At 39.5% G+C, this 27,028-nt stretch overlaps 1 protein-coding gene across 1 annotated transcript; it reads left to right on the forward strand.

The window, feature by feature from the left end:
- The first annotated feature begins 1,761 nt into the window (after positions 1–1,761).
- Positions 1,762–25,348, forward strand: TMEM175 (transmembrane protein 175). The gene is made up of 10 exons (XM_081941759.1): positions 1,762–1,951; positions 4,580–4,618; positions 8,538–8,635; positions 10,441–10,492; positions 13,180–13,215; positions 14,506–14,589; positions 15,825–15,989; positions 17,108–17,186; positions 18,795–18,924; positions 22,242–25,348. The coding sequence occupies exons 1-10, from the start codon at positions 1,814–1,816 to the stop codon at positions 22,906–22,908; spliced, it is 1,488 nt and encodes a 495-aa protein (XP_081797885.1). The 5' UTR covers positions 1,762–1,813; the 3' UTR covers positions 22,909–25,348.
- Positions 25,349–27,028: the final 1,680 nt, after the last annotated feature.

Raw genomic sequence — 27,028 nt, forward strand, 5'->3', positions numbered from 1 at the left:
AGAATAGCAGCCCAAAACAAACAAACATCCAACTGGAAGGAATAGTCAGATTTTCAAGGCTCATGTAGAGGAAATTTGAATTTATGGGGAAATTATATTCTACAGTAAAGGTGCTGTTTTGAAGAAGCACCACTTTCTTGGGTCTACTAGATGATACAGTTTAATCCATGGAACCTGAAGATTCTGATCCTATAGGATGAGTACAACTCATGGGAGGCAAGCAGTCCCTCAGATAACTAGAACCTATGACATATATGGCTTTATATCACTTGGATTTGCATCTCAAATCCTATTAGTAACCAGCACAACTCATGGGTCTTATCTGGGTTGTAATGAGAACTGCTCATAGCTACATTTGGATTGTTAAGCTTTCTAGAATGAATTTCTGATCAGATCACTAAAAATGCAACTTAGCAATGGCATCATGCATTATGAATGCAGTAGCTCTCTCTCAGAATATGGGTTGGATCCATTCGAACTGTTTAAAAGAACCCCAGGAATCAGGATAAATGGCTGAAGAAGTATAATGGCCTCAGAGTGAGATTTTCAATGCTAACCAGCAAGGCTATTTTATTTCATTTTTTCATAAATATATTTTATTGCCATGTTAATGCTGCTGTTATGTCTTTTCATCTTTCCATACTCAATATTGTTTAGAGAGCCCATGCAAATGGGAAAAGACCTGGCTATGCTTAAGTCTCCTTCCAGTCAGCGTCAACTCTTGATGACAATACAGATACATCCATGTAGTGTTCTTGGCAGCAAAAAAGAAATGCTATTTGGTTGTCTTTTTCTGGGATATTTTGCTAACTTCCTAGCCTGTCTTGTAGGTGCTGCAAAATTTTGGAGATCTCCCATCCACCCAGGGCCAGTCTCATTCAGCTTCTCTGGTCAGCCAAAGTTGCCTGGTAGTAGTAGTACTACCACAGTAGTAGTACTACTACTGTTACATTTGCAGGAGATGAAAGAGGAAGAGGAAGAGGAGAAGAAGGAGAAGGAGGAGGAGAATGGTCACAAGTGTTTATGGAGATTCTCAGTCACCCAGGTCATGGTTGTCCCAAAGGTGCTTTTCAAAAGGCAACTGGACTTTCTTAATTTTTTCCCCTTAAAAATGTTTCACTTCTCATCCAAGGAGATGAACTGAAGAAGCTTTTTAGATGAGAAAACGAAACATTTTTAAGGGGGGTAGAAAACCCCAAGAAAGTCCAACCGCCTTTTGAGAAGCGTCTTCGGGACCACAATCAGAAATCTTTGCCAAATGTTTTAGGACAGTGGTTCTCAACCTGTGGGTCGGGACCCCTTTGGGGGTCAAATGACCCTTTCACAGGGGTCGCCTAAGATCATCGGAAAGCACATATTTTCGATGGTCTTAGGAACCGAGACAGCAATTTTATGGTTGGGGGTCACCACAATATGAGGAACTGTATTAAAGGGTATTAGGAAGGTTGAGAACCACTGTTTTAGGAGATGTGTGGGCTCGTTTTCATTTTACTGTTTGATATAGTTTGAGGGTTTTTTGTAATTTTTACTTGAGTCGTGGGGACTGCCCAGAGTTTGGTTTAAGATCTTTAAAAATATGAAATAACTACATCCTGCGAGCAAGAAGAAAACTTGGCCGAAAGAGGGAGCCGTTCATCCAAGGAGCAAGGACCCGACGAACGATTTCTCGTCCAGCAGCGCCTCCACGCGCAAAAATAAAAAGGCGAAGGCGGAGCGGTGGGAGGGCGGGCGTCTCGCAGAAGAGAAAGCGGAAGCGGCGGCGCAGCAGGCTGCCGGCTCTGTTTCTGCCCGTCCTCCCAAAAGCAGAAGGACGATGGCAGAAGGAGGCGGACGTGCCCCGACGCCCTTTAACCACGACCGGCGCCTGGGCGAGCTGGGCGGCGGCACCCAAGCCTCGCAGCGGCTCTTGGCTTACAGCGATGCGCTCTTCTCCATCATCGCCACCGTCATGGTAAGTCGGAGGCCGCTGCGCACCGGCCAGGCTCTTTACCCCTCTTCCACTGGGAAAGGGTAGCCCTGCATCCCGGCAGGCGTGTACTTGATCCACGCAGGATGGCGTGCCGAAAGAGATGGGTTGGTGTTGCGCGCGGGGGTTTTTTCTCCCACCCTGTGCGTTGCAAGCGTTCAATCCCTCTGTCGTGCAGAGGCAAAGAAAATAAAATCTATCTTATCTTGCAGTACTATAAGACGGCAGAAAGTTTGCCCACTTAAAAAGTACTGTAAGATAAGGTAGAAGATACGGCCGGTAAAGATCCTGGGAGGGTGCGTGGTTATGGGAAGGGGGGAGTGAGGTATCCAACTTTACTGTGATGCACCCACTGCAAAATGTGAACTTTTCTCCTGCAATGCTTCAAGCAGTGGTTACCTTCTATCTAACCTGAAGAAATAGATTTGTGCACGGGTGTACTGTGCTGTGCAAAAATCTTCCTCTTTATCCTCATCAGAACACAGTGTGAGAGAGGTTTTTATACAGCTTTCTCACTCCGGTAGACATTTAAATGATGCTATCTCCAGTTCAGTTCATGTCTTGTGGCGTTCACACCTCAGCACTGCTGTTGTGATGTTACGGTATATTCTGGTTATGGTTTTCAATCTTTATTTACAAAGATGAGACACTGAGTATGTTGCTCAGAGGGAGAGGCTTGTAAATAAATCAGCATGTCAGGCTGCGTGAATTTTGAGAACCCAGACTGTATGGTTGAGTGTATATTATGTGAATCCAAACTGTTGGGTTAAATCACCAAACCAGATTTCACTTAACAAAGATCCACAGGTTGCATGGTGAAGTCCTTTATATACCTATTTTTATATACTTTAACCAAGATCATTATCTTGTTAGGATGCTGTCATGCTAGACAGTATATAATCTTTTAAATTAAAATGCTTTTGCTTATGGGTTGCTGTCTTTTACTTCTCCCTAAACTCCCTTTTGATCTGTTTCCATATTAATTTCACCTTTCATTGTTTCTAATAGAACAAAGTTGTTAGTGACTAATATTAATGTATACGGGATATAGTATGTGGATCACTGTGTGTGAGTTGGGTGGCTGTATAAATGTTTAATAATAAGTGAAATACAGATTTGTTTATCAGATTTTTGGCTGGACACTGGAATGGGTAGGAGTGATAGCATCAAGATAGAATGGGGTGGACAGTCAGTATTAGTTTGGAAAAGAATCCACAAACTTCCAAATCTTCAAAAATTGATACTATATTTGGTGCACTTTTAATTATTATTTTTTTAAAATTCTAGTGTCTTAGCTGAGGAGTAAGTTAATTCCCATCAGGACCAAATTGAGCTCAAGTCTTGGTCTGGGAAAGAAAAACCTAAGTCAATCTCCCAGGAATCTTGTAGTGGAGTCAGTGGGTCTGTTTCCATTTTAGCTAAAATTGAATATACAGGTTATCCTCATTTAATCTCACAGAGTTTACTTACCCTTAGAATTCCTAAACCATGCTGGTTCAGGAATTCTGGGAGTTGAAGTCCACAAGTCATAAAAGGGCCATAGTCCCCCACCTCAGTTGTAGAGCAAGTTTTCACTTACCATCCGCTTCACTTAATTGATTTGTTTGTCCCAATTGTGGTAATTAAGTGAGGACTACCTGTATCTTGGACTTTTCCCTGCCAAAGCCTCAGTTGCAAAAAGTTGACTTAAAATCAATACATCTTTCATTGCAGCACTCTTAAAAGCTGTTGGTATAAAAAAATATGGATAATAAGCCATTCATTTAAAGAGAGATTCTTGTGCGGTCATTTCATCCATATTAGGCTGCAGAAGAAAGTTTTGGATATCATTAAATCAATCATTAACCTAAAGCTCACTACTAAATCTACCTATCTACCACTCCCATTCCTGGCATTTAAACCTCCTTGAATAATGTGCACATTAAATTAAGAAGTGCCTTTATGGGAACGTAGTACTCTATCTCTACCTCTACTAGTATTTGGTGTTTATACAGGCCAAATAAATTGAAGTCGGTATTCTTGGATAGTAATTAAGACAAATGTTTCTAGTAGCAGCCTTTCCTACAGGAATCTTAAAATTCAGCCAACCTTTCTTGTGACAAGATTCTACAAATATCTGGAGTCAATAGGAATATTGTTGGCCTTAATTGAGGCTGATGTTTGGACTGCATGGGCAAAATACATTTTAAAAAGTCTTCTTTTTTCTATTTCTTTTGCTTCTTTCTTGCTCTTCTTTTATATCCTTTTCTTTTCTGTTTTTTTATTAGTATGTGTTAATTTGTGTTTTTTTAAAAACCTTTTAACACACATTTATAAAAATATATTTCAAAGGGGGATTCTTATTACTTTGTAATTCAGCCATTGAGATTTGTCAACTTAGAAAATAATTACTGTTAAGTATCTTCAGCAATTCTGATGCAATCTATCATCCTTGCCCAAAAAATATTATATTCCATAAAATGTTTCGGTAGAAAGCTGTAAAGGTAAGATTCAACACACGGATTTCTGCTTTTGATTTTTTTTTCAGAAGCATAGGTGTTTTCTGTACATTTGTTTCATGTTTGCAAATTAAAACTTGCCCGTTACTATAGCTATATGATTCTTCTGTTGCAGATTTTACCTGTGGCACATACAAAGATACATTCAGATGAGGTACTGTACTGTTTATTTCCTATTCCACATAAAGGTCAGTTGTGATTCTGTTAAACGACTAAAGTTGAAGTTTGAATTTCCAATAAGGTTGTTCCAACATAATACGGCATGCTGTTATAGATCACTGAAATTCAGCCTCTTTTGATCTGTCAGGCCCATAGTAGGTAAGCGCAGTACGGAATGCCATAATCTGTTGGCCTAGAGGGAAATCTCTTAAGTATTGTTCTCATCAGACTGGGAACCAACTTTGTTTATTATCTCGCTGATATATGCCAGGGATGAAAGTCCATTCCAAATGATAGCAAAGAACAATAGATTACAACATATTTTTCTCCCCCTTAATTCTTGACCATTTTTGACTACTTTTAGCAATGTAAGTTCCCCAGAGGAATGTCTGTGGAGATTCTCAGTCATCCAAATCAGGTTTGTCTCAAAGGTGCTTTTTCAAGAGGCAACTGGACTTTCTGGTTTTTGTTTGAAGAAGTTTTGCTTCTCATCTAAGAAGCTTCTTCAGAGCTGATCCAGATCCAGCTGAAGAAGCTTCTCATTCAGAGCTGAAGAAGCTTCTTAGATGAGAAGCGAAACTTCTTCAAACAAAAACCAGAAAGTCCAGTTGCCTCTTGAAAAAGAACATTAATAATAATAATAATAATAATAATAATAATAATAATAATAATAATAATAATAAAAAAAAAATAATTTTATTTGTTAGCCGCAACCCTCTCCCGAAGGACTCGGGGCGGCGTACAATCAAAACAAATAAAATACAGATAAACATTGGGGTTCCTTAGAGGAATTGTATAATGTTAGGAAGGGGGCTGAGAATTTGGATGTCAATTTGGAGTTGTTTCAGGAGATTGAGCTTTTTGTGATATATATTTCAAAGTACTGTACACAAATAGTAGAAGATGCTAAAAGACAACGTGGTATTCTAAGTAAGAAATTTGAATATTATTTACTTACGGTACTTAACTTTATTGCGGCCTTTAAGCAGCCCAAGAGAATTGGTATTCAAATATTCAAAATATTCAAAACGAAATTGACAATGCCAGGATAGTTAAGATAAAGATACAGACAAAAAAAAAATGGCTGAAAGACAACATTAAATAAAGTATGCTAATAGGCTTGCTCAGGCTACACATACACAACAATAATTAAAATTAGCAATCTGAATAGTATAAATGTAGAATAGGAGTACAAAATACATATATGCATATACACAAACAAGGTCAACCTAAAATAATTTTAGGCTGCATCAACAGAGGGATAGAATCAAGATCACGTGAAGTGTTAATACCACTTTATAATGCCTTGGTAAGGCCACACTTGGAATACTGCATTCAGTTCTGGTCGCCACGATGTAGAAAAAATGTGGAAACTCTAGAAAGAGTGCAGAGAAGAGCAACAAAGATGATTAGGGGAGTGGAGACTAAAACATATGAAGAACGGTTGCAGGAACTAGGTATGTCTAGCTTAAGAGAAAGAAGGACTAGGGGAGACATGATACCAGTGTTCCAATATCTCAGGGGTTGCCACAAAGAAGAGGGAGTCAAGCTATTCTCCAAGGCACCTGAGGACAGAACAAGAAGCAATGGGTGGAAACTAATCAAGGAGAGAAGCAACTTAGAACTGAGGAGAAACTTCCTGACAGTTAGAACAATTAATCAGTGGAACAGCTTATTTATTTCTTAGATTTTTAAACCGCTCCCTCTCCCAAAAAGGGACTCGGGGCGGTGTACAGTCAGTGCATAAAATACAGACATAACAATAAAATACATTTAAAATACATTACAGGGGGAGATAGACTGTACAAGAAATAAATACCTAAAAACATCCCAATTAAAACCCCAAACCCAATTAAAATAAATCCCCGGGAGGTAAAACTAAGAAAGTGCCAAGCCAGCTGATTGAAATAGGTGAGTCTTTAACTTTTGACGGAAGGAACGGAGGTCAGTGGTAGTTCGAATATCAGGGGGGAGGTCGTTCCAGAGGGTTGGGCCCATCACAGAGAAGGACCTACTCCTAGGTGTCGCCTGCTGGCATTGCCTAGCGGACGGCACCAGGAGGAGCCCCTCCCTGTGTGAGCGGATAGGTCGCAGGGACGAGTGTGGTAGGATGCGATCCTGCAGATAACTAGGTCCTGTGCCATGGAGCGCTTTAAAGATGGTGATCAATACCTTGAAACGCACCCGGAAGGCCACAGGTAGCCAGTGCAGCTCGCGCAGGAGAGGTGTTACGTGGGAGTAACGTGTACTCCCCATAATAACCCGCGCGGCTGCGTTCTGAACTAGCTGCAGTCTCCGGATGCGTCCCAAGGGAAGCCCCATGTAGAGAGCATTGCAGTAGTCCAGGCGAGACGTCACCAGCGCATGAGTGACCGTGCGCAGGGCACTCCGGTCCAGTAGGGGGCGCAATTGGCGCACCAGGCGAACCTGGTGGAACGCCCCCCTTGCCATGGCTGCCACATGATCCTCCATTGAGCATCAAGGAGGACGCCCAAATTGCGCGCCCGCTCCACAGGGGACAGTTGTTCGCCCCCTATGGCCAGCGATGGAGTCAGCTGGCTGAACCGAGGTGCCGGTACCCACAGCCACTCTGTCTTGGAGGGGTTGAGTTTGAGTCTGTTGTCCCCCATCCAGACCCCGACGGCTTCCAAACACCGGGACATCACTTCGACAGCCTCGTTGGGGTGGTTTGGGGTTGAAATGTACAGCTGAGTATCATCAGCGTACAGGTGGTACTCAACCCCAAAACCACGGATGATCTCACCCAGCGGCTTCACATATGCGTTGAACAGGAGGGGCGAGAGGACCGACCCCTGCGGCACCCCACAAGTGAGTGGCCTCAGGGACGACCTCTGCCCCCCTGTCAACACACATTGCTTCTGGTCGGAGAGGTAGGAGCCGAACCACCGCAAAACGGTGCCTCCGACTCCCATCCCAGCTTGCCTCCAGAAGTTGTGAATGCCCCAACACTGGAAGTCTTTAAGAAGATGTTGGATAGCCATTTGTCTGGAACGGTATAGGGTTTCCTGCCTAGGCAGGGGGTTGGACTAGAAGACCTCCAAGGTCCCTTCCAACTCTACTATTGTATTGTATTGTATTATTGTAATTTGGAAATTGCACTAAATATTTGAGTCTACGGAACTTTCCAAAGCCTAGGGATAATACAGGATTGAATAAAAGAGAAGGCCTATCATTAACCATACACTTTATTTATTATAAGCCAGTTTGAGATTCATAAGGATTTGTCCAGTATTTATAGACAGTTTAAGTTCTTATTAGGTGATTTTTGTATTTTGTGAGCTAGGCTAGCTTTATCTCCTTGAACATATCCTATTTTTCGGAGTATAAGACACACCCTTTTCCCTCAAAAAAGAGGCTGAAAATCTGGGTGCGTCTTATACACTGAATACAGCATTTTTTGCCTCCCGAAACCCCGCCCCATTCACCAAAATGGTCAAGCAGAGCATCTAGGAAGCTTTTAGAAAGCTTCTGGGGGCTGGGGAGGGCAGAAATTAGCAAAAAACGGTCCATTTTTTGCTCAATTTTACCCCCCCCCCCCGCCCCCAGAAGCACTCTATAAGCTTCCTAGAGGCTATCCATGCCCTTTTTAAAAAAATGAAAAACGAGCTGTTTTTGGGAGGTTTGCAGAGTGCAAAAACTTTTTTTTATTTGCCTCTTCAAAACCTTGGTGCATCTTATACTCTGGGTGCGTCTTATACTCCGAAAAATATGGTAAGTTCTCTCCTTCAGAAGAGACCTTCACTGCTTTAATAAATACAATAAATATCACCTTAAGAATTATGTATTATATAAAACACCTTTTCATGCATTTGTTTATTTGAAAAGGAATTATGTAGTATTATACGGAAGAAGAGTTTGTCAGCTTTTTGATGAATGTTGTGCCTTTTTTCCAGAAACTTGGGGAAAGTGTCCAGCAGCTGCTAGCCACCAAAATTGCTGTTTATCTGATGACCTTTTTAATAGTAACAGTTGCTTGGGCAGCTCATGTGAGGTATGAAGTTTGGAGTGTTTTAGAAACTGAACATGTATCAAGCACTTGAAAACTGTAACTTAATCAGTTGGATGGTATTGGAAACGCAACAGTAATATACCAATAGCTAGTCCGGCCAAAGGAAGCAGGTGTGATGATGGGCATCTCACTTGTCATAATTTATTATTCCTTCAATCTCATTTCATTATGATCAACTTTATTCTTTCTACACAATTCTGCTCCATGCTGAAGTTCCTGCTGAGCTTATAAACAAACTTTATCCACAGAATTTTACAGACTGGTTTGCAAAGTTTGCTAAACTCAGCCTTACAAATTAGAGTACTTGCCTCTCTCAACCAGTTAGACTTGTCTTCAAAATAAGGCCACTTAAGAACGCAGACAAATTCCTCAGCAACCCAGTTCTCAAGGAGAAAATTTGTGGATCTTGTGTAGCCAGGAGCAGAGATATGATGATGTACCTTAATGTGCAGATGCAGCCATTCATTCATATTTTGGGCAAATGGCATTGATAGTTGAAACAGTTCATACATGAAAACCAATGAAGATCAGCCAGACACAAGATTTTAAAAAAATGAAAGAAGAACAAGAACTTTTCAAATGATACCAATGATAGTTGCACTGGTATTTGCTTGATTTACTGCCAACATCTGTACTTGATTCCTTTTTCTTCTTCAGAAGGGGCAGAATTCTGTAATTTATGTTATTGTATTAATTAAGTGAAGAAAACAATTTGATGTAGTGGTTATGGCACCAGGCTCGAGATTAGGAGCCATGCTTTGGGCTCAAAACCAGCTCCCTCTCTCAGCCTTAGGAAGGAGATAATAGCAAACCATTCCCAAAAATGTTGGCAAGAAAATATATTTTCCAGGCAAATTCTAGGAGTCAGGATTGACTAGAAGGCTTTATTTACTTGAAGTAGATGACTAGAATAGAATGGTATGGAATGGAATGGAACAGAACAGAATAGAATTCTTTATTGGCCAAGTGTGATTGGACACACAAGGAATTTGTCTGGTGCATATGCTCTCAGTGTACATAAGGAGAATAAAATACATTCATCAAGAATAAAAAGATATAACACTTAGTGACAGTCAAGGTAACTAATAAACTATCAAATCCTACTAGGAAAGAAATAAAAACAATATAAATTGAAAGATACAAGCAACATGGTTATAATCATAAGTGGGAAGAGATAGACTAGGAAGGAAGAGAAGAATAATAGTAATACAGTCTTAGTAAAATATTTGACAGTGTTGTGGGAATTAGTTGAATAAGAATAAATAAATGACAAATAGAGGAAGGGTTCTGCTATCTTATCTGAAACCCATTGTAGTTGAAATGGTAAACCTTAGTAAGGTAATGAGCTGAGCCCTTTGCATGTGCCAGAAGGAGAGAGAGAGCAAGATTCCAGAGAATTACCCTGCAAACTCAACACAGGAAGGAGATAGTAATTCCTTTAAGGTAAGACATACCAGAAAAACAGTGTGTTTTCCTTTCTCTGAATCATAGAAGAAACAAGAATTGGAGCAAAGTGTTGGATGACTTCACCAGAAAGTCTTGATGCTCCTGATGATTGGAATTGAGGATGTCTTCTAATCTGTTGACTTCAAAGGCATTTTAGGAACGGTAGTTCCTGAATTTTAACTGGCAGTTTCCTTTGCATCCTGTTCTTGTTTCTATTTTTGCTACAAGGGAGAATATTTGATAATTATCACCAAATTTAAGACTTGCTAGTTTGAATAAGTCTAGTTATGAATCAAAACTTCGTAGGTCTGTTTTATAATAGCTTGTTTTTTTTCCTCTAGACTTTTTCAGGTGGTTGAACTCATTGATGATGTACTTGCCCTTGCAAATTTGGTGAGTGATTTTTTTTTAAAAAAATGCTAAATCTATTTTTGAAATAATAGATGTTCCCAGCTCTTAGTAAGATATGAAATGGAGCCTGATATGTTTAAATCATTGTACTGATGAATCATAGTGTTGGTATTTGGGGCTTTGAGTTTTCAAATGTTTTTTATGAAATGTGCTGGTGTACCAAGAGAGCTTTTAATTCAAGTCATATGATTTCAAAATGGCCATTGGGGTATGGAGCGAATTAAAATTTGGAAAGCAGAATATGCTGTTTCTCATGTCATTATATCTTAATTTGTAATAAATAGTTTATGTGAAAATAGCATTTTTGGATTTTATTATAATAAAAACGTACTGTGGATGCTAATTCTAGCAAATATGAGTGAAAAAGACTTGTTCCTCCACCTCAATCCTTCCCTTAGTATAGAAAACAAAAGTGAAGTAATTTCAGAATGAGGATTTTGCAGTAGATCAAAGGTCTAATGTAGGATGCTAAGCTGCTCACGTTTAGAGATAAACCAAATAATGTGTCTTGGTCTCATTCACATATATCTCTAAACCATATTTTTCAAACTTCTCAGATTTCTTGGAAGCCTAAGGATTAGTGGTTTTTATACCCTTAGTAACCTAAATAAATTATAGAAGTCATTTTTTAAATTTACTGTACTTTGATGATTCCCGTATCTTGCAGCTAGAATGGTAAAGAATGAAGAGCGATCATCAGTATTCCTGCCTTAGAAAGTTTTGCATTTCAAAAAGGAAAGGTACATTTTAACTGGCAACTTAGCAAAAGTATTAGAATAGAATAGAATAGAATAGAATAGAATAGAATAGAATAGAATAACAAAGTTGGAAGGGACCTTGGAGGTCTTTTAGTCCAACCCCCTGCCTAGGCAGGAAATCCTACACCACTTCAGACAAATGGTTATCCAACATGTTCTTAAAAACTTCTAGTGTTGGAGTATTCACAACTTCTGGAGGTAAGTTGTTCCACTGATTAATTGTTCTCACTGTCAGGAAATTTCTCCTTAGTTCTAAGTTGCTTGTCTCTTTGATTAGATTCCACCCATTGCTTCTTGTTCTACCCTCAGGTGCTTTGGAGAACAGCTTGACTCCCTCTTCTTTGTGGCAACCCCTGAGATATTGGTACACTGCTATCATGTCTCTCCTAGTCCTTCTTTTCATTAAACTAGACATACCCAGTTCCTGCAACCGTTCTTTATATGTTTTAGCCTCCAGTCCCCTAATCATCTTTGTTGCTCTTCTCTGCACTCTTTCTAGAGTCTCCACATCTTTTCTACATATTCTTACGATATGTTTTCCTTTGAAAGACAACGTCAGAGCAATTTGATGTCTATGGCATCAATGATACAGATTATAAAGGAGAAAATAAGAAAAAGGAAATAAAAGAAACCAAAAGATTATGCAGGGAGCTAGATAATAGGCTCAGTCAGAAATGTTGAAACCTTTCATTCATAGCTCTTAAAATGCAGGCCTTCATTCCCCTTCTGAGGTTTAACTAGGGCCATTGATTTGGGCTGGTTTTTAAAAGTAACAGTGGAATAAAGCTACATGTAAAAGTATGTTAGTATATTCCAGACCTGTGTGATTTTTCCCGAAGGTAGAGGTGTGTGTGTGTGTGAGAGAGAGGGGGGGGGGAGAGATTGTCCAATAAAGTCATATTCTCTGATATGGATTGTTCGATGTTATCTTTGCCATTCAGAAAAGAATTGAGCTGCACTTGAACCATGATTGAAAAATCATGTATTAGTATCACTTTATAAATCCTTAGTAAGGCAACACCTGGAATACGGCATCTGTCAACTCACTAACCATATCTAGTCTGCTCTCAAGTTGTCATGGGCTGCAAGTGGGGAGCATATTCCACATATACCTTCTTCCAGGGTCAGATCTCAGATTACCAAAGCTGGCTTGTGAGGTGTGGATTTCTACAGGCCATGGGAATACCTTGTTGGAGAATATGATTTATGACACAGACTGAGAGGAGAGGGGAAACAGGGTTAAAGTTGAACCGTAAAATATGTGCAGCAGAATTGCCCTCATGCTCCTCCTAATAAATAACTGGTTTTCTCTTGAAACTTGGCTTGAGACTCATGAGTTAATTAGGGCATCTGTCAGAACCTTGACAGCATCCAGTTTTGGTCACCACATTACAAAAAAGATGTTGAGACTTGGGGAAAAGCAACAGAGAAGAGCAACTAAGATGATTAAGGGCTCGAGACAAAAACATGAAGAACGGTTGCACAAATTGGGTATGGCCAGTCTAGAGAAAAGAAGGGCTAGGGGTGACATGATACCGGTATTCCGGGCTGCCACAAAAAAAGGGCATCAAAGCACCAGAAGGCAAGACAAGAAACAATGAATGGAAAGTAATCAAGGAGAGAAGCAACCTGGAAGTAAGGAGAATTCATTTTAACAGTGAGAACAATTAACCAGCTTGCCTTCAGAAGTTGTAGGTGCTTAATCAATGGAGGTTTTTAAGAAGAGAGTGGGACAGCCACTTGCCTAAAAGGGGGTTGGATTAAAATATCCTCAAGGTCCCATCCAGCTCTATTCTGATTGATTGATTGATTGATTGACTGTCTCCACAGAATGATGAGAATTGAATTATTGTATCTATGAACAGGATATGGTTTCTTTTCATCTGCTATATCACTTCTTCCTTTTCCTAGGCATGTATGATGAGCATTACTTTTTTGCCATATACAGTAAGTAAGCACTCTATTTCTTCAATGCCTTATGTCACATCTTTAGGCTACTTCCTGATTTGGTTTCCTTATTATTCAGATTTCCAGATTTGTACATTACATTGAACCACAAATTGACCACACGAGCTTTATGTTTCGCGTGTGCAGGTGCTGATTTGTAGTTTGATACATTGTCCAAATGTGACTCATTTAATTAGGAGCATGCGAGAATCTTGTGCCAATATTTTATATATCTGAGATCAGTTAAAGAGATGTATCACATTAAACCTGCAGATCGTAGGATGCATTTTGAATGCCACAGTGAATAAGAGTATGTATGTGTTAAGTAAGTAAGCTCCCCATTAGGACAGCGAGTGTGCAGAGAAGCGTAATGAGAGTGGTATGGACGAACACGCACAAACCAGCATACAGGAACACTGAATAGTATAAAATATAGTAGTTTACTATGTGGAAATATAGAGGTATTCAGAGTCCAGTTAACAGTCCAAGTCATACACAGTTCAGTCATTCAGGAAAAATGTAACCTGAACTGGACAAAGGAAGTTGGGTCAGAACAGATGATGGGAAACCCAAGTCCCATCAACAGCTACCAAACGTGAAAATCAATAAGGCAAGACTAGCTGTCGGTATTGTGCATCAACAAAGGAAGGACTTTGGGGATCAAAGGGATCCTAAGCTTGCCCTCTGCCCTCATCCTTGGATTCAAATTTGGCAGTTTCTGGCCCTCTGGCTAGTGCCTAACAGCCTAGTTATTTTACTTGTAAGAGCCTAGTAAATGCAGTATCCCAGGCAAACCCTGCCCAATGCCAGGAGTTCGATCCTGATTGCTCAAGGCTGACTCAGCCTTCCATCTTTTCCAAGGGTGGTAAAATGAGGACCCAGATTGTTGGGGGCAATAGGCTGACTCTGTAAACTGCTTAGAGAGGGCTGTAAAGCACTGTGAAGCGGTATATAAGTCAAAATGTTATTGCTAGTTATGAAGGACTTGGGTAAGTGTGGGTGTGAGAAAAAACAAATATACATTGTTACTAGTAAAATGTTGTTGTTTCTTGAAATTGATTCAGTGTATACCAACCAACTGGTTGTATGGGTGACGTAAGCCAAAGATGGTGTGTATTTAACAACAGCAACTCCTGCCACCAATTTTCTGCAGATTGATTTGGAAAAAGGCAAGGCATGAAGAGTCACAGAAGGGATCCAGAGAGACAGATTTGATCCTAGGACCTCACATTAACTACTTGATTTAATCTGTTCTGAAATACAGAAAGAATCTAATTTCTTATTTTGCAGTTCTCCTTAATGGCGTCTTTTCCTGAAGAACCATTTGGACTTTTCATGTTTAGTAGCTGTGCTGTTGTAATTGGTGTCATCCAGGTATAGTTGTTTTATATTTATATTTCACTACTTGACTTACAACAGAGGGCTGTAAAGCACTGTGAAGTGGTATATAAGTCTAAATGCTATTGCTATTAAGTGACTGTTCCAAGTTAGAACGGCACTGAAAAAAGTGACTTATAACTATTTGTCACACGACCGTTACAGCATTCCCATAGTCAGGTGATTTACATTGGGATGCTTGACAATTGATTCATATTTAGGACGGTTCCAGTATCCCGGGGTCTCCTGATCACCTTTCACGACCTTCTGACAAGCAAAGTCAATGGGGAAACCAGATTCACTTAACAATCGTGTTACTAATTTAAGAACTGCAGTGATTTGCTTAACAAGCATGGTGAGAAAAGTCATTTAAAATGTGGCAAAACTCACTTAATTTCTCAGTGACATACATTTTGGGCTCAATTGTGGTTGTACGTTGTGGACTACCTATACTGTATTGTTTAATAAACCATAATTTAAAATGAGATGGGTATTAAGATCAACACTATTTTCCTTTGTGAGAGAATATGCAGGTAGACTAATTTCCATTGCTAAGCTAGGCTGGTGTTAAGTGAGTCATACCCAGTTTTGCAACATTTTTGCCATGGTTGTTAAGCAAATCACTGCAGTTGTTAGTAAGAAGCCCACTTTCCCCATTGACTTTGCTTGTCGGAAGCCAGCTGGAAAGGTTGCAAAGGATGATCACATGACCCTGGGACACAACAACCATTGCAAACGTGTGCCGGTTTTATGACTATATGCGGAGGAGCATGGAACGCTGTTATCGTGGTACCTATTTATCTACTCGAATGTACATGCTTTCAAACTGCTACGTTGACAGGAGCTGGAGCAGCTAACAGGAGCTCATCCATTTTACAGCTCTTGGGTCTCGAACCTGGGCTGTCAGTTTGTCAGTTGACAACCTCAGCATCTTTAACTTCTGAGCCATCATGCTCCCTAAGGTTATGTTAAGGATGTCACAATAAGGAGTTCTGACAGGGTGGGGATCCAGCTGCTCTGTAAGCCCAGAAAAGTATATGGCTCCTTTAAAAAGTATGGTATATATATTTACACCTGCTCCAACCATCTTTTTAGTTTTGGATCCCAAGTGCAACATACTCTTATTAAAACTCAAGGCAAGTCTTCCGAGCACCCATGCTGTGATTATTTGAATTAACATCCAAACAATTATTTGCCCTCTGACAGTGCAGCAATATTTTCTTGTTTTGCAGGCAATGATTGTATTGTATGGCTTCAAACATTCGTATCTACTGAATCTTCAGATACAGGAATCTGAAAATAGGGCATTTTATAAATACCATATCTTGAAGATTATCCTGAGAGGACCAACGCTGAGCTTTTTGGCTGCCATTTTCTCATTTTTCTTCTTTCCATTGGTAGGTGCATCGAATTAGGACAGTGTTTCCCAAGTGTTGTACCATTATGTTGTGGTGGGCCTTAAATTTAGTGATTATGTATGTAAGATGTTTTTGTTCTGTGTTGAAGATCTATACCAGAGGTGGGGAACCATGGCCCAGAAGTGATATTCAGCAGGTTCTGACCAGTTCTGGAGAAACAGTAGCAGAAATTTTGAGTAGTTCGGAGAACTGGTAAATACCACATCTGACTGGCCCTGCCCCCATCTATTCTCTGCCTCCTGAGTCCCAGCTGATCGGGAGGAAATGGGGACTTTGCAGTAATCTTCCCCTGGAGTGGAGAGGGAATGGAGATTTTACAGTATCTTTTCCCTGGAGTGGGGTGGAAATGGAGATTTTACAGTATCCTTCCCCGGCCATGCCAACCAAGCCATACCACGCCCCCCAGCAAGCCACGCTCACAGAACCGGTGGTAAAAAAAATTGAATCCCACCACTGCCATGGCCCCTTTATGATTTTTGGACTTCAACTCCCACAATTCCTGAATCAGGAATTCTGGGAGTTAAAGTCCACAAGCCATGAATGGACCATCGTTCCCCACCCCTGGTTTACGCATTAGGATTTTTCTACTGTTTCAGACTTGGAGTTTTTCAAAACTTGTTGATGCTTTCCTTCATGTGAGATTAATTCTGTTCTGGCTCTATAAAGCTTTTGAAGGTCATCCTTGCTATTAGGATTCTTAATGAATTACAAGAAAAAGTCACCTTATTATTACATTAGAAAGAATTGTTGCTTTATTCAGACTGCTTAAAATGTCTTTCTCGGGGACATGTATGCTTAAGAGGTCCATAAGCACTGGAATGCTATGTTCCATGTCCCGTACAAGGAATTATGGAGATACATGACTCTGAATTGCCATTCTTCTTCATTGTGATAAAGCGTTAACTGACAAGTGTGAATTTGGACTTTTTTTCCCTCTAAAACCCATTCTTGCTAAATGATTGCAAAGAGTCATTCAGAGTCTTTTATTTTAATTATGGAACACACAGTATATGTTGAATGAAAATGTATCCTTTTCTACTGATTACCATCGTATCAATGCAAAAACGTTCAATAAACGTGTCTTTGTTTCCTTGCAGTCATACATGTTTCTTGGGCTCATTGTTTTTTTCCCACTTCTCAGCCATCTAACCAAATGGTTTAGAAGCAGAATTCTTGGTGAGTGTTGTTTTATAAAGCTTTTTATATCCCCCAGGAAAATTTAAGAACTAGATGATGTATACCAACAATATCATCATCATCATCATCATCATAGCAGTAGCAATAGCACTTAGACTTATATACCGCTTTACAGTGCTTTTACAGCCCTCTCTAAGCAGTTTACAGAGTCAGCGTATTGTCCCCAACAATATGGGTCCTCACTTTACCCACCTCGGAAGGATGGAAGGCTGAGTCAACCTTGAGCCTGGTGAGATTTGATCTGCCGAACTGCAGCTAGCAGTCAACTGAAGTAGCCTGCAGTACTGCACTCTAACCACTGCGCCACCTTGGGTCTTTGCATCATCATGCAAAATGAGTTAAAACTCACATTAAAAAGCAGCAAATAATTAAATAATAACTCGAACAACAACAACAAAAAAGAACAGAAAAGGAGAACATATCACTTTAAGCATTCATGATTTGGTTCAGTCACTTCCCTGGATAGTTTCCTGTTCCTCTCAATACGGTCCTTTTCACAACCTCATCAACTTTGAAGTGAAATGTTGGTGGAGTCCTTGATGCTCTCTGAACTTGGTTATATGCTTTCATTACCCAACTAGGTAACATCGTGCTACTGAGGATGGGTTTGTTCCCTATTTATATGCAGTAACTTGCCCTGCCTATTTTGGAGGGGATGTTTTCTCCTTGTAGTTCCTTGATTAGGATATAGTTTCTACTTGATTGTTTGCCTGATGTTACTTCCTGCTTATCTGGGTGTTGGCTGTTGGAAAGAATGTATGCTGGTCTTTTTGTTTCTTAGCTTTTTGTCGACTCTTTGGAATGGTTTGTACTTCTATATCTCTATCGTTGGCTGATGTTCTTCCCATTGATGAGCACGCACAGCTGAGACACCTATTGCCTTTTTTTTTGTTTATTCCATTATTACTATTTTTATAAATATCTCAAGATGGCAAAGAAAATATTCCTACCTCCTATTTTACTATTTTTATAAATATCTCAAGATGGCAAAGAAAATATTCCTACCTCCTATTTTCCCACAACCCACAATCCTGTGAGGTAGGCTGGGCTGATTTTCATGGCTAAGGTGGGACTAGAACTCACAAACGTCTACCTTCTAGCATGATGCCTTAACCACTAAACCAAACTGGATCTTGCATGTCTTCCCTGAGGAAGACACGGGTGAAGGTCAGCTGGGCAGTGTAGGACTAGGTGGCAGCAGAAGAGTGCAGGGTAGCTAAAAGAGCAAAGATGGCAGGAGACAGGCAGTTGGGAGGAGTTGAAGCACACACTGCAATTGTAAATGCAGGCAGACTGCCAAGTGCCCAAATTTTGATCACATGCCCAAAGGGGACCTGCAACAGCCATAACTTCAAACCATGACTAAATGAATGGTCATTAAACAAGGACTACCTGTATAAAAATAATGCAGGCACGATACCCCCAAAACAAGCTTGGATAAACAAGGTACCTATAGAATAAGAATGATGATAATCCAGATTGATACTGCTTTTGGGGGAAGGGGTTGTGGGCTTTACGGAGAAGCAAACAAATTGTCATCTTACCATATAAATCAGTTTTATTAAGTGTGCTAATTTTTGTCGGCAGGTCAAGAGGAGGAACTCCCCGTAGAGTATTTTACTTCTTATCTTAAGGAACCCTTGAGTAAGGAACGAGTGGAAACTTTCAGTGATGGAGTTTATGCAATTGTTGCAACTCTATTGATTCTGGACATATGGTAAGTCTTCAGCAATAGAATAAAACTGCACCCAGTATTTTCAATTGTGGTGCAGTGCTAAGGGGAAAAAATAGTATCTATAATCTATATATAAATAAATGGCGCTCCCTCTCCCTCTCATCCCCCACCCCCGTGTGTGTGTCTTCCAGCATAACTCTGGAACGCCTTGAGCAATTTCAACCAAACTTGGTACACAGACGACTTACTCTCTGGAAACAAATACTGTGGGGGTAAAACACCCCTAAAAGCACTTGGGGGGTGTTCTGTTAAGATACAGCCTGTTGTGCCTTAAAATGACTTCTATTGTACTGCCGTAAAATGGCTTCTGCTGTACAGTGCAATGGAGTTGCCATGGTAATGGCTTCACAGTACTCCACAAGGCAGCTCCCTCTGGTAAGAGGGAAAATCCAACATTAGAAATTACGTTTAGTCCCGACATTTTCCCCCTATAAATAAATACTGGGGCAACACCGGATTATCGGCTAGTTGAGTATATTTATTATCATGGTTGACATGATGATCCATCAAGATTAACATGATCTTGCCCACCTAGCAGTTTGAAAGCATGCCAATGCAAGAAGATAAATAGGTACCACTTATCTAGGCAGGTAACAGCATTCTGTGCACCTCGGTCTATAGTCATGCTGCTCACATGACCACAGAAATGTCTTCAGACAATGCTGGCTCAATCAGCTAAGAAATGGAGATGAGCACCAGCCCCTAGAGTTGGACATGACTGGATAGGAGAAACCTTTACCTTTATTTTAATTATCATGGATAGATCTCTCATAAACTTGCCTGAACTTTGTTATCTCCTGTGCCATCTTCGATCAGTATTTTATTTATTTTATTTGTTAAATTTGTATGCCACCTATTTCTTTGGTAAGTCGACCCTAGCAGGCTTACAGTTAAAATTGTAAAACTATGCCAATTAAAATGTTTTAAAACTATGCAAGAAAACAAGAACCAAGAAACGGACAGTACAGGGATGAGGTCTTATTTCCCTGTCAATTACACCAAGTGGTGAGCGCTTCCCCTCAGGGCCCCAAGCCAACCAGAAAAACCAGGTTTTAATTACTGTATTTTTCGGAGTATAAGACATACCTTTTTCCCTCAAAAAAGAGGCTGAAAATCTGGGTGCGTCTTATACACTGAATGCAGCATTTTTTTTTTGCCTCCTGAAGCCCTGCCCCTTCACCAAAATGGCCGTGTATAGCTTGTAGGAGGCTTTCAGAGAGCTCCTGGGTTCTAGTGAGGGCAGAAATGAGCCAAAACTCGGCCATTTTTTGCTCAAATTTGCTCTCCCCCAGCCTCCAGGAGCACTCTATAAGTTTCCTAATGCCTTTTGTTTGACAAAAAACGGGCCCTTTTTTGCGATAAACGGGTCATTTTTTTGCTCAGTTGTGCCCCCCCCCCGAACACTCTACAAGCCTCCTAACAGCTGTTCATGCCCTTTTTTAAAAAAAATGGGCCCGTTTTTGGGAGGTTTGCAGAGTGCAAAAACTTTTTTTTTTAAATTTGCCTCTTAAAACCTTGGTGCGTCTTATACTCCAGTGCGTCTTATACCCCGAAAAATACGGTACTGGAAGACTAAAAGGATGGGATTTGTTCAGTCCTATGGAAAATATATAAGTATAAGTATAATCTTTATTGTCATTGTACTTAAATACAACGAAATCGGTTTTAACCTCCCTGGTGCAAAATTATAACAGAAACGAAAAAAGAAAGAAAAAGAAAAAAAAACTAGCGTGTGCATGGAGTGATTGTGGTTGTATTTAAAAGTCTCACAGTCCAAGGATAGAAACTATCTTTAAACCTGTTTGTTCGGCGGGCTATACTTTGATGTCTTCTGCCCGATGATAGAAGTGCAAACAGACACTGACCAGGGTGTGAATCATCTCTGAGTATCTTCCTTACTCTGCTAAAGCAGCAAGATCTGGCTGTGTCATCCAGTGGTGTAAGAGGACAACCAATGGTTTCTTGTGCCGAATTGATCACTCTCTGTAGTGCCTTCCTGTCCACAGCTGTTAAACCAGCATACCATACTGTAATACAATATGTGAGGACACTTTCTATATGTGCTGATTATCCCAATTAATTTAGCATTCTATGCCAAGCAATCCATGCTGTGTTAACAACAGAAACAATTGCAGGATAATTTTCTCCACTTCTTGTTTTGTTTCCTTCATTGTACAGGATTTGCAATGGTTATCTAAATTTCAGCCATTGGTGTGGTTTCTCACTGAGCTCTGTGCAGATACAAGCACTGTGATAACATTTATACATCACACTAACATGGTTTGGTTTTGGGTTACCATGCTATGGCAAGTCACTCCTTGTTTCTTTGGGTTTTTTTTTAAATGGGCCTTCTTAACAAACTGAATTCTGAATCCCTTGAAAATTGTAAAAGACATAAATCATTGCTTAGAGTTACTATATTCATGATAAAGGCTTCCCAGATTTATAATCTTTGTTTGTTCTTGATAGGGGGAAAAGTGCCTATTATGTAATCAGGACAATGAACAATTTACTTTGGTTCTCCCTCACTTAAATATAATCTTCAAAATATTACTTTGTAACAGAATGTGGATTATGCAGGTAATCCTCGAGTTACAACCACAATTGAGCCCACAATTTATGTTGCTAAGTGAAACATTTGTTAATTGAGTTTTGCCCCATTTGACGACTTTTCTTGTCACAGTTATTAAGTGAATCATTGCAGATGTTAAGTTAGTAACACGATTGTTGACTGGCTTCCCCATTGCTTGTCAGAAGATCACAAAAGGGGATCACATGATTTCAGGACACTGCAACTGTTATAAATATGAGTCAGTTGCCAAGCATCTTGATTGTGTGACTGTGGGGGGTGCAACAATAGCCGTATGTATGAAAAACGGTGATGTCACTTTTTTCAATGCTGTTGTAACTTTGAATGCTGTGAACTATTATAAGCTGAGGACTACCTATATATACTTTCAGGGTTCCAAGTAATACCCCCATAGGAAACATATAAAGGTATCGGTGAATTTGTATAGGTCTATATTACATACCCAGATTGGCTGATGGTTTCCATGGTAATCAGATATGACTATTCCTAAAGTAGAACTCTATTGCAATTACCCAAAGAAAAGGAGTCTGAACGCCTCTAGCTTGATGCATTTACATTTTCTTCTTGGTTAGACATGGAATGAAATGTATTCAAGAAGTTATTGAGGTTGTAAACAAATCCAGGAAAGCGAAGTGACCTTCAGGAAGTAATCACTTTAAAATATTTGTCGTGAGTCTATTCTAAATCCATAGTTTTCTTTACTCAACAGTGAAGATAACGTTCCTGATGATAACATGGTTAAAGAGAAATACAGAGGTCATCTTGCTGAAGCACTGAGAGAATTTGGTCCAAGTTTCCTTGCCTACTTCGGATCATTTGTAACCATCGGTCTTCTCTGGTTTGTCCATCATTCTCTCTTCCTCCATGTGACAAAAGCCACACAACTGATGACTCTCTTTAATACCCTTTCTTTGGCTTTTATTGGCGGACTGCCTCTCGCTTACCAGATGACTAGCGAGTTTGCCGAGAAGTCTTACAACGAAATAGAAGCCATTCAGATTAGCTGCGTTACCATTTTTTTTGCAAGCATCTTCCAGTTCAGCATATGGATTGCCGCGCTCTTCCACGAAGTCGAGACATTGCATCCTTCTGCTCGGTACGGTGGCAAAGAGCATGCCTTCATGTTTGCAAAGCTTTCTCTCTACCCCTGCGTGAGCCTGGCAGTCTTCTGCCTGACCTGTGTGGTGAGTGAGCTAAGTACAACTATTTTTCATCTCACGCAAATCATCGTCCCGTTTGCTTTTCTGGTATTACGCATCTTCGTCAGAATTGGTTTGATGATACTAAAGTATGTAATGTCACTGGCCAGGTCAAAGAACAATGTTTTAGAAGAAGAAGAAGAAGCCTGTTTATCCCCAGCCGATACGCTCTCATAGTTTTCCCTGCACTTTACGTGGAAAATCAAGTTACTTGTGCGAATTAGAGAATTCGGGACTCAACTAAAACTGAATTGTTCCTTTCTTATTCATGGACTGGCGTCTGGAGCAGTGAGCACATCACCTCAATAGCCTCATTGATCATAGATGATTAGTGAGGAATCATAAGATACTTGGGAGAAAATAATGGCATTAGCAGTTTCTTGGGAAGTGCCATAGCCAGTAAAGGTGATAATATGAATGTCTTTATCCTTTCTGTGGCCATTAAGTGACCTGGAGGATGTATTAACCTGCTAAATAATTCAATTTGTGTCTTGAATTGTAACCCTAACAGCTGCTGTCAAATGTGTGTAACCTAGCAAATCAGTGCAAAGTAACATGATTAGCTGAACAAATGAATTGTGAGTCAACAAATTACTATCAACAGTTATACAAAGAAGTAATTCATTCAGCACTGGCAACTTCTTAAAGAAACCTGTACGTGCAGCATGCTAAATGTTCAGAGAATATTTAGAAAGAGTTGGCTGTCAGTATAACCAAAGTTTGCTGGAACTATCACTTGATGAGGGGATACTTATGGTATAGGCTTGTCCCATTGTTGCTTTAAGTATCCCTTAGTATCCCATAAGTATTTGGGTTTAATAGCCATAACTTTGTTAATGTAACTTTGAGAAAATAAATTATTATTATTATTGTGATGCTGTATTATATCCCAGTCATTTGGCATTTATCAGTAGATGAAGAGCAATTAACGAAGCAAGGAAGATCATTCTGTTATGATGGGAAAATAGAATTTAAACTAGTCCTTGGAATATAATGACAATTGGGGTATGGAACTCTTTTGCTAAATAATGCCATTGTAAAGTGTGGCATCACATGACTGTGTCACTTAGCAATGGGAATTCTGGCAGTCCCAGTTACTGTTGTTTTAATGGGGACCATGGGGGTCATGAAGTGAGGACTTTGCATGACTTTGACTTCTAACTTCCTGCCAGCTTCCTCAACTGATCAAGAGACAAACGTTTGCCACTGCCAGAAATTCAATTCTTAAAGGCTCATGGTTGACTCAGTGTTCCATCCTTCCGAGGTCGGTAAAATGAGGACACAGGTTATTGGGATCAAGATTCTGACTCTGTAAACGGCTTAGAACAGGGGTGTCAAACTGGATTTCTTCAAGGGGCGGATCAGCATTGTAGTTCTCCACGGGCTGGCCAGGAAGGTGATGGCCGGCCTCCTGCAGCACTTTACTGGCCAAAACAGGGCCCTGTGCCCCATTTTGGCTACCAGAGGCACCATGGGCCGATCCTTTGTTATTTCCAGGCCTGTACCATGAGCCAGATTTAAGCATCCCGTGGGCCAGATTTGGCCCATGGGCCTTGAGTTTGACACCCCTGGCTTAGAAAGAGCTGTAAAGCACGATGAAGCGGTATATAAGTCTAAGTGCTAGTTCTGTGTGAACACAGGGATGCTGCAAGGATTGGAACTCTAACGACCTGTCGTAAGTTTTTCTTGTTTAGTGCCATCGTAACTGTGAATGATGGCTGAAATGAATGGTCGTGACCTGAGATCTTGTACAATGCTTGATGGTATGCCTTTGTTCTCTGCTTATGAATTGATTCCCTGTGGGTGTAATCATGAAAGACTTCGTGTTACTCCACATCCTCAAGGTTAAATGATGTGGTTACAAACTGATCTCTTTTCTATACATGCCATTATGTGTTTGTCTTTATACTTTTTTTGGTTTATGTTCATTTCCAGATATTTTTCCTTAATGCTTTATCATGTTAATTGTACCTTTGTCATTTATTTTTATTGTTTTATTCCTTTTCTATTGTTATGGTTGCATTTTTACCATTTTTCTTCTGTTTTGTTGTAAGCCACCCAGAGTAACCTCACAATGAAATAAATTTAACAATAAATAAATAAATAAATATGCTTTTAAAAAATGTAATTATTTGATGCTAGAGCCTTGAAACATATAATCCTTTGGAAGCCTTATGCTGGTTTTTGAGGATAGTTGGCTTATATAATAAATGTGAAATATTTTCCTAGTTCTGTTTTGTGGGGGTTTTTCCTTCAGTATTATTCTCTGCTCCACTTAGCAAGGTTGCTTTCACTATCAAACTATTGGCATGTCTACAAGTTTGATGATAAATCTTTAATATTGGCATTTAAGGTGAGAATTTTTGCACTAAGTATTTCTCAATAAAAACTCATTAATACTCCTGTCCAAAAAAAAAAAAAAAGAATAGTAGTACTTCAAAAGCATTACAGAGGCAAGCTGTAAAGTATCTTGTTTTCTTTTTTCCAGTGCACTATACTATATAAATGAAAAATGAATTTCTGGTACTGCACTAAACTGTATTTATGAGATATGGCATATCTGAGATTTGAGGTTGAATAGCAACATAAAATACTAAGATCCAACTATAGTTCCTGATAGCTCTTTGGTCCTTCAATCTTTGTGTTCATTTAATGGGATCTTTTATTTTTTTTATTAAATGTTACATTTATTAAGAGTTGGTATCTCATATCATTTTAATTGCTCCTTCTCAAAATGTCTTTGTAACTATTTCAAATAAAACCTATTGCCCATAGCATGGAGAAAGAGAATGTGATTTAGACATTTTCTTTCACCATTATCTAGACCAGGGGTGTCCAAACTTGGGAACTTTAAGACTTGTGGACTTCAACTCCCAGAATTCCCCAGCCAGCTATGCTGGCTGGGGAATTCTGGGAGTTGAAGTCCACAAGTCTTAAAGTTCCCAAGTTTGGACACCCCTGATCTAGACGCAGGGGTGTCAAATTAGCAGCCGGATGCATTATGCGCAGGCCACGGCCACCCCAGTTCCGTGAATGGGAAAATCATCGAGAAATGTCATGTGACAGCAATGTGACATGGCGAGTTTGACACCCATGATCTAGAGTAAGCTTGAAAAGTATTTCAAGAACTTCTGGATGGCCACGAAGTCCTTCACTAATATAAGGGTGGAAATGTCCAGGTATCTTTTCTCTTAATTCAGTAGAGCAAGAAACCATCTGCAGTTTCCTAAACTAGGAAATAGTTAAGATATTAGTCAACATTTGACTTAGCCCATTAACCAAATTGCCTTGTTTGATCAGAAAAAAAGACAACATGTTTATTGCTGAGTGGAAAGCCCCTGATGGACTTTTTGTATAAAACTGAAAAAAATGAACTTACAATTTGTAGTTTTAATGATTATATAGGACAGATTATAGAAATAAGAGTCACAACATAACTTTAGACAGAGAGGTAAATTTATAATTATATCTAAAACTGCTCTAAAGAAATTCAGAAATCACTTCTTGTATCTTTTTTCTTTTTAACTTTAACTTTTTCTTTCTTCTGTTATTAGTTTTTTTTTCTTTTTCATTTTTTATCCCTTACTCTATATTAGCCTAAATTAGTTTTATCTTTTTAAAACCCTTTTAATAAAATTATACACACACACACACACGTGTCTCTAAAGAATTGTTCAAACAACTTGGTTCTATAAAAATAAAATATGGAAAGTCTCACAGAGTTCCATGTGAAGAAAGACAATGTATAGGTAGTGCACAAGCTTTTGAAAATATTGTGCATATTCTGTTTGATTGCATACTATATTCCGCAGAAAAGGATATTTACTTAAATCCTTACTTAAAAGCTAAGAAATATTGGGACACTTGGGCTAATCTGTCGTCTTTTATAGGAAAAAAAGCATGCCAGAAAGACTACAATGTTAATGTTAAAAACCACACATTAGAGAATGGACTACACAATAGGGGTGACTATAGGGATGACAATTTACTAGGAATATATCTTGCTTTTTTTCTGAATTGCTGATATAGCTTTTTGAGATGATCGGACAACTAATCAGTAAAATTTACTGTATTTTGGCCAAAAAGTACACTCATGGAAATAGTGTGAGTATAGAGTCCTTTCCATGAATAGAGATGCTGAGTTAAGTGAAGACCTGAATCTATGATTTGGAATTCATACTACTTACATGGCTTTGGAACTTAGATTTTTAAGCTCATGCTATTTCCTTTCTAAATCAGCTATTCCATATCTACTATGAGTTTTGTAAAAGCATGACTAGAGTTTTCCTTTGTTCCT

The sequence above is a fragment of the Natrix helvetica genome (genome assembly GCF_964273705.1).
Source record: "Natrix helvetica genome assembly, chromosome: 2".
NCBI classification, from domain to species: domain Eukaryota; kingdom Metazoa; phylum Chordata; class Lepidosauria; order Squamata; family Natricidae; genus Natrix; species Natrix helvetica.

Bases quoted from the DNA above. Each gene is read 5' to 3' on its own strand.
- TMEM175 (XM_081941759.1), top strand. From the start codon at position 1,814: ATGGCAGAAGGAGGCGGACGTGCCCCGACGCCCTTTAACCACGACCGG. The intron at 4,619-8,537 runs GTACTGTACTGT...CCTTTTTTCCAG, and splicing joins CAAAGATACATTCAGATGAG to AAACTTGGGGAAAGTGTCCA. The intron at 15,990-17,107 runs GTAGGTGCATCG...GTTTCCTTGCAG, and splicing joins CATTTTTCTTCTTTCCATTG to TCATACATGTTTCTTGGGCT.